This window comes from Adiantum capillus-veneris, chromosome 17 (genome assembly GCF_014529385.1).
Source record: "Adiantum capillus-veneris isolate H3 chromosome 17, ASM1452938v2, whole genome shotgun sequence".
Lineage (NCBI taxonomy): Eukaryota > Viridiplantae > Streptophyta > Polypodiopsida > Polypodiales > Pteridaceae > Adiantum > Adiantum capillus-veneris.
The window spans coordinates 73,427,603-73,442,833 of NC_140947.1; the positions used below are offsets into that span (position 1 = coordinate 73,427,603).

Sequence of the window (15,231 nt, forward strand, 5' to 3'; positions counted from 1 at the left end):
GCTGTATCTCCCAGTCTCGATTCGCAACTGGTGTTAAGATGTGCGTATCTGGCCAATAGCACATCGTATCCCATGAGACAAGTGGGTGTCCATGTATCTGGGCCTCGTCACAAAACCATCCACCGTAAGCTGGAGGAGATTCTCTCTGTAGAAAGCCATCTTCGTGCCCAGCTCCTGTGCTTGCTGTATCCATGTCCTCCTGGTGTCTAGCTGAGTCAGGTCCTGGCGGATGAGCCTGGTGATCTCAGACTGTGTAAGAGTCAGAGAGGGTCCATCCAGTGAGTACTGGAAGGGAGGCAATCTGTCTATGCTGAACCCATGCGCCTGAAACCATGATGTCATCTCCCCATCCCAGCATGCTGTATCTCCCTGCATGGCTAATTGTCGAGAGGACTCAAGTGCAAGGCGGGCATATCTGTCTCTGGGAAGTTCCCACATGCGGTGTATGAAGGAGACAGATCTGGTGAGCGCCTTAACCACTAGTGGGGGGGCAGCTAGCTTTGCTTGGACAATAGCATGTGGTACTGAAGCCTTGGCTCTAATGAGCCGCGAGATCATAGAGATCAGAGGCTTCTCCATGTCCCCCCATCCATCACTACGGCCTGTCCTCCCGTGATGATCCAATGAAGGCCCCAAATCTCAGCTCCATAAAGCAATACAGAAGCCACCAAACAGAGAGAGAGAGAGAGACTGTGTGTGAGCAGGAAAGGGTGGGAGATGGACCAACTTCCGTCAGCCACCACCAACTTTAGTCGGCTTGCTCATCGCCGCACCCACTGACGCTTTGTGCCCTAACTGTGTTGACCATGTCGCCCTCTCTCAGTACTACATCCTAATGGGCTGACCATGTCTATAGTTCACTCTGCAGAGCGAGACTGAGAGTGAAACCCTAACCGCTCTTTGTACTTTGACATTGATTTAATACATAAAGAAATACCGAAAGGGGCACCAGTCTTTGGGGCCAATTCTCTAGGCACGAAACTTCGTCGGGCCAGTGCAAGTCTATTGTGATCTGTGAATTGTTTTGAAGTGGTTATTTGGTGCTGTTGTGATTGATTCTTGACTTGGAGTGTCCAAGTCTGTTACAGTGGTATCAGAGCACGGCCGATTTCTCTTCTACGGGAAATCCGATCCCCAATTTTTTTTCCGCGGCACCTATGCTTCACGCAAGGATCAGTCGACTCCCTCTGCATCTGGAGATGCGGGCAAGGATCACAACGAAGATTCCGGCAGAAAGTATAGCCCGCCTTGGCCTACTCAAATGGAGCGACGAGAGATGGAGCGTCGTCAATTGATTGGCGATGCAACAAAGATGATACTCAGTTTTGCGAAGGATCCGAAATTGGCAAAATATATGAGCGAGACTTCTTTTCAGGAAGTGCATGCGCAGTGGCAGAAAACCACTACACCACCCCTAAATTCCACTCTCAAGAAACCTTGTGATCACAAACAGTATACAGAGAAGGAACTAGAAGAGGTGGTTGATGCACGGATTTCTCAGCTTTTTGACACGCAAAAGAAAGCCAAAAAGCACGGCAAAAAGCAAAAGAAAGGCACTGACTTCCCGGGTTATTTCCCACGTCAATCGACGTTTAACAAAGCAAAGAAACAGAAGAAGCGTGTTCACTTTGAAGGAGTACCCAGTTCTTCTTCTTCTTCTTCTTCTTCTTCTAACAGTTCTTCTAGCTCTTCAGATTCAAGCGAAGAAGACAGAAAAGGTAAAAAGCAAAGCAAGAAACAACGCTTTGAAAAGAGCAAGAAAAAGGCAAAGAAGGCTAAATCTTGCCCAGAGACTGACAGTTCTACTGAGGACTCGTCTACAGACAGCTTAGATTCCGATGACGGAAACTTTTATGCGAACAAGAAGAATTTTTACAAAGCCAACAAGTATGACTTTCTCAAAGATAAAAGCAAGAAAGTTTGAGAGTTTAAGGAAGGTGGCCACTCGATCAAGTTTGATACTTTTTCAGGATACTTAGATGCTTCGAAGGCTTTGTCTTTTATACAGCAGTTTGACATCGCTTTCGCGGGAGGACGCTACTCAGAGCACTCCAAGATTCGGAGAGCTGCCTCTTACTTTAAGGGGAATGCTCGCACTTGGTGGTCCACGCTTCTTTAATAACAAGACTGTGCCAGTTAAATGGCTGAAATTTAAGAAGCTTTTTATTTCTTCTTGGTTGACGCAAGAATATGAACGAGATATACGAGCTGCTTGGAACCATCTTCGGATGACCAAGAAAGATACAATCAATGCTTACTGTGAAAGATTCTGGAGCTCTTTTCTACCCGCCTCTTCATTCAAGAAGATCGCGTTCAGAGAACAGATTGAGCGGTTCACCTTGGGTCTACCTACAGAGATCCGAGATCACTGCTTGGAGCAGAAGTCAGCTTCTATTCAGGAGTTGATGAGTCATGCGAAGCGGGGCTTTGCCATTGACTCTGGTAGTCTGACCTACCCCACAGATGAGGCCATGACACAACGAGCCGAACAGAGTTCTGGGAATGAAAGTAGAAAGAAAAAGAGCAACCCCGAGAAAAAGGATGCTCAATCAAGCTTACTCGTGAGGAGAGAGCTCGCTTCATCAGAGAGGGGAAGTGCTTTGGATGCGGGGAACATGGACATATCTCCGCGAAGGGCTCTAAAAAGGCACCAAAAGAACAGAATGATAAAGACAACGACAGGCCTGAGAGTTCGAGAGCAGCTGAGGAACGTGGCAGAAAAGGCAAATAGAAAAGCAGAACTGCTACCACATGGAGTGGGACCTGCACTGAATCAAATGAATGAAGTACAAACTTTGCCGCTTTTTGGGGCAAAGTGAAGGATCAAGAAGCTCTTATGAAAGAGCCAAGGCCAACTTCTTTTCACTTGGAATTGGCGGCTCGATTTGGAATTACGCCCGACAAACTGACGCGACAGGCAGAGGTAGTTCGACTGGCACCCGGACGGGATGTTGCCATTACACGGAGCATTGGCAAACTTCGTTTGCAATGACAGGGGTGTTCAGTGCACGCGAGTGACGTTCTACTCGGAATCCCTTGGTACCACAAGAACTACGCCGTGGTTGACTTCCGGGCCGAGAAAGCGACTTTGACAAATGAAGGGCTCAGAGATTGTACTTGATGAACTTCAGTTTCTTTACTCATTCTTTTGGGGAGAGAACTGAACAATGGATAAAGGTTGAATATGTTTTGACCTGAACAAAAGAACGCCAAGTTTTTTTTCTCCACACTCATGCCGATTGCTTTTTAGAGGGCCTGAAGATCAGACCATTGACATGATACCTGGAAGCACGCCACCGAACCGGCCACCGAACCGTGTGAGCCGAGTACAAAATGAAAAGATTATGAACCCAGTGAAAGACCTCTTGGAAAAGGGTCATATCCAGCATAGTACTTCACCGTATTGCTCTTCACTGTTGTTGGATTTGAAGAAAGACGGATCTTGGAGAATGTGCATCGATTATAAAGCTCTCAACAAAATCACCATCAAGAACAGATTTCCGATTCCTAGGATCGATGATATACTCGACAGGTTACAGGGATCCTCGTGCTTTAGCAGGATTGATCTGAAGAGTGGATATCATCAAATCCGAATCGCGCCGGGAGACGTCTACAAGACGGCCTTTCAAACTACTTTTTGGGTTATTTGAGTTTTTGGTGATGCCTTTTGGCTTAACCAATGCTCCTGCGACATTTAACCGGATGATGGACAAGATTTTTCGAGAGTACAGGCTATTTGTTGGCACTTTGTTTGATGATATCATTGCTTTTTCCAAGAATGAGGCAGAACACAGAGATCATCTGCTTCAAAGATACAGTTTTTGGGACACTTTGTCTCAACAGCAGGAGTGCAAATGGATTCGGCCAAGATAGAGACTATACGTGATTAGAGACTATACGTGATTGGCCCGAATTGAAGAATGTCCATGAAGTTGGAAGCTTCTTGGGACTTTGTTCGTACTACAGGCAGTGCATATGAAAGTTTGCAGAGGTTGCTTCCCCTTTGCATATCTTGATACAGAAAGGAGTCCCTTTTTTCGTGGGGATCCACAGAGGTGACTGCCTTTCAGACATTGAAAGAGAAATTGACTATAGGACCAGATTTGACTTTGTCGGACTTGCAGAAGTCATTTGAAGTATTTTGTGATGCTTGTGGTCGTAGTCTGGGTGCGGTCTTGATGCAAAAAGGCCATGTCATTGCTTACGAGAGCCGATTGTTCTCTAGGCCGGAGATGACAGCACAAATTTATGAGAAAGAGCTTTTGACGGTTATCCATGCTCTTACTTAGTGGCGGAAGTACCTACTCGGAGTGGATTTTACTATCTACAGATCATCAGAGTTTGCGCTACTTCTTGTCACAAAAGCAGCTTTCGGAAAAGCAGATGCGGTGGGCGAACATCTTGTCATAGTTTCACTTCCAGATTGTCCACGTGCAAGTCCAAAAGAATGTGGTGGCAGATGCTTTGTCTCGGAAGCCATTGGTTCTCGCTATTTCCGCAATACATCATAGGAGCTTCGAGGATATGGTCGATTAGTATGCCACAGATACAGATTTTGCAGATATTTTCACACGGATACGGAATGGGGAGACAGTAGCAGGATACTCCATTCGGAAGGCTCCTTGATAAGAAAGACTATGTTGTGCGTTACACAACCGTTGAGGGAAAAGGTTATGACTGAATGCCACTGTCCACCTTTTACGGGTCACCGCGGCATTGCTACCACCATGAAGGGGGTAGAGAGATATTTCTTTTGGCCGAGACTCAAAAAGGATGTGGAAGAGTTTGTGCGCAGCTGCTCAGTATGCCAGAAGGTCAAGTTTGACAGGCATAAGGCACAGGGATTGTTACAGCCTTTACCCATACCCGCCCGCCCTTGGGAAAGTATTGAAATGGATTTCATTTTTGATCCGAGAACACAGAATGATCACGATGATTTTCCGATTACATGGCATGTCTGAGACGATTGTCTCCGACAGAGACCCCAGATTTATGAGTTTGTTTTGGAAGGCAATTTGGGAGAACATTGGCACGCAGTTGCAGTTCTCGTCATCGTTCCACTTGCCGATTGACGGGCAATTTGAGATTGCCAATTCAGTGATTTTAGATTTATTGAATGAAGTCTTGTATCTCGGATCAAAAGACTCAATGGGAAAAGTACTTACCTTTGGTGGAGTTTGCCTACAATAACACGATACACTCTTCAACGGGGAAGATGCCATTTGAGATTGTTGAACGTGCTGCGAAGGTTCCACCCTTCCTAAGCACGAAAGATAAGATATTTGAAGCGAATGAATATACGCGATATTTGGATACGGCTTTTGCCAAGATTCGCGAGACTTTCCAGAAGTCTCAAGAACGACAAACAATAAAAAGGCAGCGGATCGCAATCGTCACGACTTGAAATTGAAGGAGGATGATTGGGTGCTCTTACCTTTTGAGAAGGCACGCCTAAGAAAGAAAAAGGGAAAGGAGAGACTTTTTCCAAAGCTTAGTATGCGATACTACAGACCTTTCCAGATCATTGAAAAGATAAATGATGTCTCCTTCCGATTAAAACTACCTGATACTTGGAGGATTCACAATGCATTCCATGTGAGTCTCTTGAATCCTTTTAAGGGTAATGTGCTTGATGATGGGGAGCCTGATGAGCAACCCGAAGTGGAAGAAAATGAGGAGATCCTTGTTCCTGAACAGATTTTGTCACATAAAGATACGAAGACTAAAGGTAAAGTCCGAAGGCGGTTCTTGGTTAGGTTCAAGAACTATCCTGCATTGGATGTGAAGTGGATGGAGGAGGAGGACCTAGCAAATACTCCTCAGATTGTGAAAACTTTACCTCGATGCTTTTGGTTTAGCATAGTCTATTCCAAACGGAACCTAGAATTCAGCTTGACCGGAGATCTAGTGCAGTTGGATGCACAAGAGGGGAGTCACTCCGCTCCTTTGTCAACAGATTCCTTGATTTTGATGCTAAAGTCACTGATGTCTCTTCGAGCTTCAGGGATACTGAGAGTTCACAGTATTCTGTTGGATTACTTTATGAAATGGAATTCCTGATTATGATACTGATTTGTTCTTGACTTCTTTTGAGTGCAGGAACTGATAGACGAAATGACTGCAGCATTTTGGTCTAATTGATTTTGAATAGACATGGTTGCAATAGGGGTAACCTAATTTCTGGAAAACCTACCCCTAACTACTGGCTGAAACCCTAATCTAGGAGAAACCCTGATTTTTGGCGGCTGATATGCCACGTGGCAACAGGAGGGAATTTCCGAAAATTGCGCCGGAATTTGTGGAGCTGGGAAAAAGCAGCAAGCGACGCAATCTTCTTGAGGCTTTTTGCTCTACGCTTTGGCAAGAGAGAGAGAGAGAGAGAGAGAGAGAGAGAGAGAGAGAGAGAGAGAGATTATTTGCTTTATTTTTGAAAGCCCTATAGAGGGTTTGAGAGGGAGATAATTTTTGGCTTTTATTCAGAAGCTTTTGGGGCTCTGCTTTTCGGCATCTTTTGTAAACTTTAAATAAGTGGTTTAGGGCTCACTCTGCAGAGCATCTGGACGCAGAGTCTGAGAGTGAAACCCTAACCGCTCTTTGTACTTTGACATTGATTTAATAAATAAAGAAATACCGAAAGGGACACCAGTCTTTGGGGCCAATATCTCTAGGCATAGAACTTCGCCGAGCCAGTGCAACTCTTTGGTGCTGTCGTGGTTGATTCTTGACTTGGAGTGTCCAAGTCTGTTACACATTTTATGGCGAGTAGGAGCAGGCGAGACAATTAGTGGATGATGCTATTCCATATGATCATCACTACAACATGATGGTCCAAGCACAGACATAAGCTTTGCCAATTAGAGTTAAGAATCTTTTCCACGTGGTCACCTTCATGCTTAAAGTCATTCTAATCCTACAGTTAGCTCGCAAATCATCCTATTTTCTATTAGAGAATCTATTCCTTAAGAATTGATGAATTTAAGAACTACAGAATCAAATACCCCAAAAAGGAAAAGTTTAAGAAGGTGAAAAATAGATTGTCATAAGTACCTTGGATTGAGCTCGTGTCTGTGGACGCCAAGCAAGCCCCCCTTGCCCATGGTGTGGCTGGAAATTGGAGGCTGAAGTGGATTGGTCTCTAAAATTCGAAGGCATTCTCCTTGATGACGATGTGGGAAATCCAAGAGCCATCACTACATGGTGAAGAGATTGGAATTAAGAAGTGAATAGTAGAAAAGATATAAGATGGAAAATCCAAAAGGTAAAACCTGGTGTAGTCTCAAGGTGTGTGGCGCTCGACGATTGAGTCTGCAAAATAAAGGGGGGAAAAAAGATAACATATAAGATAAATTGGACTACAATACATAACTACGAATTGTAACAAATAAGACAACAATGCTAAACCTATGCAAATTCAAGTAGCCTATTTATAGATATATATTATACACCATTGGATTACTTACGATGGGCTGAAGCATGTCGAGCAGCACGAAGGACACCATCACCAATCCCTTTATCTCAATGAAGTGAGCGATGGGCTCAGAGGAGAACGCCCACCGTTTCACCCATCGTTTGTCCAAGGTTATAATGGAAACTGGCTTGGTGACACTGGCTCTCTTTGCATGGAGAACACTCTGAAAATAGAAATACATTCAAAGTCTAAACTTACGAGCATTAAGTATCAAAATACGCTTTTTATAAAAAGCTCTCTCTCTCTCTCTCTCTCTCTCTCTCTCTCTCTCTCTCTCTCTCTGTGTGTGTTTGCTGTTCGCCACCCCTGCTTAACTCTCTCTCTGTTCGCTGCCTGTTCGCTGCTGTTCGCCACCCCTGCGCGTCACTGCTACCCTGCCATTCCTGCAAAGCTTGCGCCACTGCTGCCCACTCACCACTTGGCCCACCTGCTGCCTGCCAGCCCACTGCTGCTGTCGGATTACCTGCACCACACAAACACACACACACACACACACACAACACTCCCCCCCCCCTCACACACACACATTTGCACGTACACACATACACACATACATGCGCACATACACGCACACAGAAATGGAGGCCACTTGTAAAGAGAAGGAGGTACTGCTCCAAGAACGGGAATCATGGAGGAAGGAGAAAGAGGAATGGGTGAAGGAAAGGGAAAGGGAGAAAGAAGACTGGCAAAGGGAACAAAAGGAATGGAAGAGAGAGAGCGAAGAAATGAAGGAGCAAATCGCCATCCTCAAAGCGTCAGTAACATCTCTCACTCCCGAAGAGGGAGAAATCCATCACGACACGAAAGAGGCTCTCAAAGAAGAGCTCACAAAAGCCTTGACTGCACAAATGGAAGATAAACTTGAGACCTCCCAAGAAGGGTGGGTAGAGGAGGTGGTCAAGAAGAACATCAAAAAGGCGGCCTGAGAGGAAGCGCAAAAAGAGGAGGTCCTCGTTGTTCACTCCACCCTCGAAGACGAGAAGATGAGGCAAGCTCGACGCCTCAATGTGAGAGTTAACGGCATGGTGGAGAAAGAGGGCTCCACTCCTGAAAGGGATGGTAAGGAGCTATGCAAGAAGCTTGGCTACAAGAAAGAGGAACAAACATAGGGTGCATCAAGCCCGCAAAGAAGGAGCGGGCCTACTACCGAGATGGTCGGGCCTACTCCCGAAAGGGATGGTGAGGAGCTATGCAAGAAGCTCGGCTACAAGGAAGAGGAGCAAACCCCTTTCATTAAAGCTTGGAGAGCCGGCAGACCAAGGAAAGAGCTCTCATCCTCCAATTCCCCAATGATGAGACACGAACCGCCTTCCTCCGCAAGAGGGTGATCTTGAGAGGGTTTGAAGGCCCACCCATCTACCTCGATTATGATCTCACAAAGATGCAAGTAGCACACGAGCGAGCATGTATGCACGTAAAGAAGGAAAGCGGGCCTACTATCGAGATGGTCGGGTCATCATTGATGACAAGGCTATCGCATAAGGACTCACGGCCTATGGGACACAGGAAGAGATCCATCTTGTGGTTTAGAATTGCAATGGAGATCTATGGACACACCCAGAGTGGTTTGAGGAGGTAAGAGGCTGCGAAATCATTCTACTTACAGAGACACATGAGAGCCCAGAGAGAGGGCTACCACAGATACATGGATTCCAGTGGGAGTCTCTACACCGGGGATGTACACACCAGCACACCTCTCCCGGCTCAGGAGGAGTGGCCATACTCTTCAGACAGGGGCTTCACAGCAGACTACAGATTGTTGCCCGGGACCCACAAGCCCGCTACATGTGGATTCGCCTCGAGCTCTCAGGAGACTGGACCATCTACATTGCCCTATGCTACTTTGCTCCCATAGGCTCTACATTCGCCTCCACTGAGTGGGAGTCATCATCGGCAAAGGCCTCACCTTATACATGCCTCTCGGAGGAGATTATGGAGTACTCCACACTTGGTGAAGTCTTCCTTATGGGAGACTTCAATGCTCGTACCCGCAGTGAGCAGTGTGAGGCATACGACCACGAGGACCCATAGGCACTACACACTCTATATGAGGAGGCTATTGTGAGAGATACAGCAGACAAGGGCCCAGTCACAGCCTACGGACGACATCTACTTCGGCTTGGTGCCCAGCACTATCTCGTTATTTATAACAGGATGGTCCAGTGGCCCACCTCAAGGGGCTTGACTTGTATGCCACATGGAGTTGCAGAGGGAGAGGGAGTACAGTCGATTATATTCTAGGATCCAAGGAGGCCACACACCTTATCACATCCTTCACCGTTCCACACATACCCATCGAAGCCGACCACACATACTTCTCTTTCTCCATCACCGGAGATACCATTCCACACAGCTCCACAACACACACCCCGCATACCACCATCCATTTGACACATGAGTTAGCCTCTCTTTACTCGTCCGAGATCAAGCATAGCCTACGCCTCTTGCACCCATCCACACCACTCTCGGTTCTCACATCACATATCTCCTCCATCCTCCACACCTCAACCATTAGCTCTTTTCCACATACCACCCACACAGGCCACACCCCCCCCCCCCCCCTCGGGACTATGCCCCAGAACCGCTGGTATGATGATGAGTGCAAAGAGCTATACCGACGCCTCCGTGCACGACGAGCCCTGGGAGAGATCACACAGAGAGAGGCCAGACGGCAGATGAAGGCACTGACACGCCGAAAGCGGTGAGCATTTGAGGAGGCACATGAGCTTGAGCTATATCGCCTATTCATGAGCATGGATAGCGCAACGGCATGGCGCACCCTCCGCGAGCTGCGTCCGACTACACCTATTGAGGATCCACAGGTATGGCATGATTATGCACAGAGACTATATGAGGCAGCTGGGCAGCCTCCCATCCCATATCCACTCGAGCCACGACCCACGCGCTCCTCCTCCTTTACAGTAGCGATGATAAGAGGGCCATACACCGCATGCAGCACAGACAATCAGCTAACCATACCGGATTACAGAGTGAGCACATCATTTATGCCGCCTCCACTATAGCCTCGTTGATTGCACACGTCTTCAACCGGGATATAGGGGAGGGCTTCCCAAAAGAGTGGACACAACACACCATAATGCCTATCCACAAATCTCGCGACACCCTAAACCAAGGGAATTACAGGACTATCATGATAAGCCACACCATGGCCAAGCTATATGGAGTAGTACTTGAGGCAGAGCTCAGCTCTTACGCAGAGATTGAGGTTTACGAGCCCCAGGCCGGGCAGATTTCAAACGAGCTTTCTCCTCCATTGATGACATCTTCGTTCTGCATTGCCTCATTGATGGGGCAAAGGCACGGAAGAAGAAGATCCTTTACTCGAACTTAAAAAAATGGAACGTAAGTATGATGATATGTATGATGTGAAATATTATAGACTTAAGTTTTAGCATTCAACTTAAGACATGACTTTTGAGATTGACTCTTGAGTCTTGGCTCTTGAGCCTTGAGACTTGAAACATCAAAGATGAGAAAACTTAGAAGGGTTGAGAGTCAAGAGCCATAGACTAAACGACAAACATCAAAATTCAAATCATTCCAAAAAGGCACATAAGCTCGGATTCCGGAAGATAATAGATACTAGAGGGCCAGAGACAAACTAATAACAAATGAGTTCTAAGGACTCATATCACTAGCATGGGAGTTAAATCATCCTCATCAGTATCCGAATCATCGTGGGAGGAGTCCGAGATGTCAGAGCCAAGCCCGTAGTCTCCTGTTGTAAGAAGATTACCATCATCATCATACTCTGGCTCTCTAGGCTCATGTATGTCCTCCAACTCTAGGTTGTCGTTAGTAGATCTAGCCTCGGCACACGTAGGTCATCGGTCTCGCCCAACAACTCTCACGGCAACAAAAACCTTGTTGCGGGATCGTGTACGAGACACTCGCCGATCAATCTCCTCAAGCTCCATATAGAGCTCATGGAAGATTTTTTCCTCCTCTGGATCGCGTTCTCGGTTGATACTCTTAAGAGTTTGGACCGAGAGCTTGAATTCATCAACATTCACCTGTTTATAGTCAAGATTCATAGTTCAAACATAGTTAGAACTTAGAAGTGTGAACTTGAATTTTGAACTAAAGGATTTTAGAGCCTTGATGTAATTTACCAATCTAGCCATAGACCTCTCATGCATGTTACGCAACATACACAAATTAGAGCGACAATAGATAAGTCGCTCCATTTGCCTTGTGCTCAATTTGTTGCAAATTTTGGTGTGGATGAGAGAGTAGGCCGATCAATTCCTCTCGCATGCACCGGAGGAGCAATCCTAGTGACGTATTATATATGGAAAGATAATAAGAAATGAGCATAATACATAATTAATGGCATATTGCAATGAGAGGAGAGAGTCGAGACACTTGCATTGACTTGTGTATGGGCCATACCTGAGCAAGAGTCCTCAATGCCACTCTTTGCAAGTTTGGCATTTGATAGACAAACAATTCTCACCAAAATAATGGCTTCACTTTGGACTCTCTCTTGCTGCATACCATGGATGCAAACTCGGTCCCTCTTTCGTCATTATAGTTGATGATATCTTGAAGGAAGTCACCATGCTTCTCCAAAGGTAGCACCTTTGGAAGGTAAGCATCTCGGTCCTCAAGAAGGAACGTATTTGTAAAGAGGGCTTGTAGGCCGGATGCAAGAGAGCGGCACAACTATGAATCGGCCACTTCATCCACTTCACCTCTTTTCTACGAGATAGACAATCTCATCCCTCTTGGGAGTGGTCTCCAAGATATCCCTAGAGAAAATCAAGATCATTTGTGAGAGATAAAAAGAGAGAGAGAGAGAGACAGAGGAAAGAGAAAGAGAGAGAGAGAGAGGGGAGAGAGAGACATACATTGAAGGATCGGGCGGTCCATCAAGCACGGTGGAGGCTTTGATCTCGTCCATGGCCTCCGTCATGAAGTGATAGAGGAGACCTAAGGTAGCCCCCTCCATATCCGTCATCCGTAGCACACGGTACAAGGGAGTGATAATGATAATGATGGCTTTAGCATCATTTCAAAAGTGGTCTCCTAGGCAAAGCCGTTGAATGGACTTTTCATCTTCTCTTATGGCGGCGGTCTCCCCCTCTAACCATTTCTTGAACTCCTCCTCGCAAGTTTGTGGCGGACGTCGTATAGGCACTCGAGGAGTAACCACATGGAGGCAAGCTGTGTCATCGATCGCTTCTTCAACTCCAAGTTAGAGACATCGAGATAAATCATGAGTACTTTTGCCTTGGAGTTAACAAAAGTAACAATTGAAAGAGTGCTCTCCACAATGCGCTTTACCCATATGAGCTTTGCCAATATCCTCCATAAGGAGGTCAATGCCATGGGAGGCGCATGGAGTCCATACTATGTAATCGAACTCCGCCTCTAGCATTTTCCCTATAGAGGCACAATTACTTGTATTTTCCGTTATTACTTGGACAACGTTCTCGGGGCCGACCTATGTGAAGAAAAAGGAAAAACTTAGGATTCTAGAGAGTAAATACAATCTAGTTTCTACATTCTAGAATCTAATCAATAGTTATGCCCGAATTGAAACGGAATTGAAGGTGCCATGATTTACTCGAATATAGCTTGTCGGATATGTCTGTAAATGAAAACACCCGAGACCTTTTTCCCCTTCACTCCCGCATCAACTGCCCGCAAGAAATAGGTGCCAAGAGGGCAAGACACAAGAATGTTGATGATGCCCCTCTTTTTGCGGTCACTCCATGCATCGAAGAGAATGGAGCATCCATATTTCTTCCAACCCATTCGCACCGGCTCAAGAGATTTTTCGATTCTCTCTTTCTCCTCATCGAGCTTCTTAGTCCGCATTTCGTGGTAGGATGGACCATTCCACCCTAGTCAAACACCAACTACAGCAATAGCCTTGACCATGCGCTTCCATCACTCCACCCGAAGCACGTTGAAAGAGATTGCACTCAATGATGGTGCATGCAATCTCTATTTCCGCATTTCTTTGCCGCAATTTAAGCAAAGAGAGTGTACTTGGCACACCACTTGTGGTTTGAGCAAGGGTAGCTTGTCTTGGCCCACTGACACCACTACTTGACTTGCTCTTCTTTGATGGTTGGGAGGAGCCCATGGCAGCGACGAAGACAGAGGCAATGGAAACGGATGGAGACTCGTCTTCACCATCATCCAAGTCAATGTTGTCGGGAGTGACCACCTCTTCTTGAGCCATGGTAATGCCCTTCCGAAGCTTCAACGGAAGACACTTTCATTTGCACTCATCGAAGATGTCGTCGGGAATCTTCTTGCATGGAGTTGCTTCGCCACCCAACTTGCACAAGTGCATGAGGAGGCGGGTGACACTAGATGTTTGGATTTTGCCACAATATTTGCATTGGCACTTGCAAACATTGGACTTGTCCCTTCCTCTCTCATATGCCGCACAATGTAAGGTGAAGGCTTCACGAAGAGGGGTCGGCATTATGAAAAGCTTGAGAGAGAGAGAGAGAGAGAGAGAGAGAGAGAGAGAGAGAGAGAGAGAGAGAGAGAGAGAGAGAGAGAGAGAGAGAGAGAGAGAGAGAGAGAAATGAAATGAAATGAAATGTTATATTAACGTCTTCAAAAGGCCAAAGTGACCTATGAGACTTGAGAGTTACAATGTGGTGGATCTGATACAAAGTTAGAGTAACAAGATGACAAAAATGAAATGACAAATGTCACAATAAAATACTACGGAATCCTAAACTACTAGGTGTGAACTAAGCAGCTAGCTCAGATAGCTAGATCACAAGAGATCCAGCATCGGTCGCTGGCGGATCTCGTCAATCTCCTCCATGGTCAATAGTCTGACCTGGCGTCGGGCATGTCGAGCCAAACTGATCCGAATCCTCTGATGCAGCCTCCGCCGATGCTATGTAGTCCTCCGTAGTCGTGGGCGTCTGGATCTCCCCAGCTCAGTTGCTCGGTAGATTAGTGTGCCTCTGGTGTGAGACGACGAGCTCTGTTGTGGTAGTAACTCCTCCGGGTGTCCAGTGGCAGCTCTAAAGAAATCTGTGATCTGTCTATGAGACTGGCTAGCCTCTCCTCTCATCAGGCTCTCTCTGTGTCTGCGTAGCTCGAGCAAAAACAAACCCAAGCATCTCTGGAGAGAGAGAGAGAGAGAGAGAGAGAGAGAGAGAGAGAGAGAGAGAGAGAGAGAGAGAGAGAGAGAGAGAGAGAGAGAGAGAGAGAGAGAGAGAGAGAGAGAGAGAGAGAGAGAGAGAGAGAGAGAGAGTTTGACACTTGGTAGACCCCTAGCAGCAAGCCTAGTTTGGAGGGAAGGGGGGGCGAGAGAAATGAAATGAAATGAAATGAAATGTTATATTAACGTCTTCAAAAGGCCAGAATGACCTATGAGACCAAACTGATACAAAAGTGGTGAATCTGTTACAATGTCTGGGTACCTTAATACTAAAGTACTAAGTGTGAAAAGTGTGAAAGTAAATGTGAAACTAAATACAAAGGAGCATTCTAGGTATCTAGCTAGAATGCTTCTAATCCTTTGTTGTAGTCTCCTCCGGTAAAGTGTGCTCCTGCATCTTGGTCGTGGTCGTCTCGGTTTCCTAAGCTCAATCGCTCTGTCAATTAGGGTGCCTTTGGTATGAATGTGGGTACTCCTTTGTGCTGGCTGATGGCCTCTTGCTTCCCCTTCCACTCCTGCTTCTCTCGATCCGAAGAAATCTATGATCTACCTCTGAGGTTGTAGTGCTCTTTGTCTTCTCATTAGATTATCCCTGTGCCGA

The 15,231-nt window shown here is 46.3% G+C and overlaps 1 protein-coding gene across 1 annotated transcript in view; it reads right to left on the reverse strand.

Annotated features, from left to right (window-relative positions):
- LOC147437474 (uncharacterized) overlaps positions 1–13,682 on the reverse strand; it is a 111,236-nt gene extending 97,554 nt beyond the window's left edge. Inside the window, exons 1-8 of the mRNA XM_086487010.1 lie at positions 13,487–13,682; positions 13,059–13,082; positions 12,912–12,935; positions 11,125–11,207; positions 7,884–7,931; positions 7,461–7,631; positions 7,266–7,305; positions 7,048–7,190 (exon numbers count right to left, since the gene is read on the reverse strand). Of these exons, the coding sequence (XP_086343136.1) occupies positions 7,048–7,190; positions 7,266–7,305; positions 7,461–7,631; positions 7,884–7,931; positions 11,125–11,207; positions 12,912–12,935; positions 13,059–13,082; positions 13,487–13,682 (729 nt within the window). The remainder of the gene's footprint in view (positions 1–7,047; positions 7,191–7,265; positions 7,306–7,460; positions 7,632–7,883; positions 7,932–11,124; positions 11,208–12,911; positions 12,936–13,058; positions 13,083–13,486) is intronic.
- Between the last annotated feature and the right edge of the window lie 1,549 nt (positions 13,683–15,231).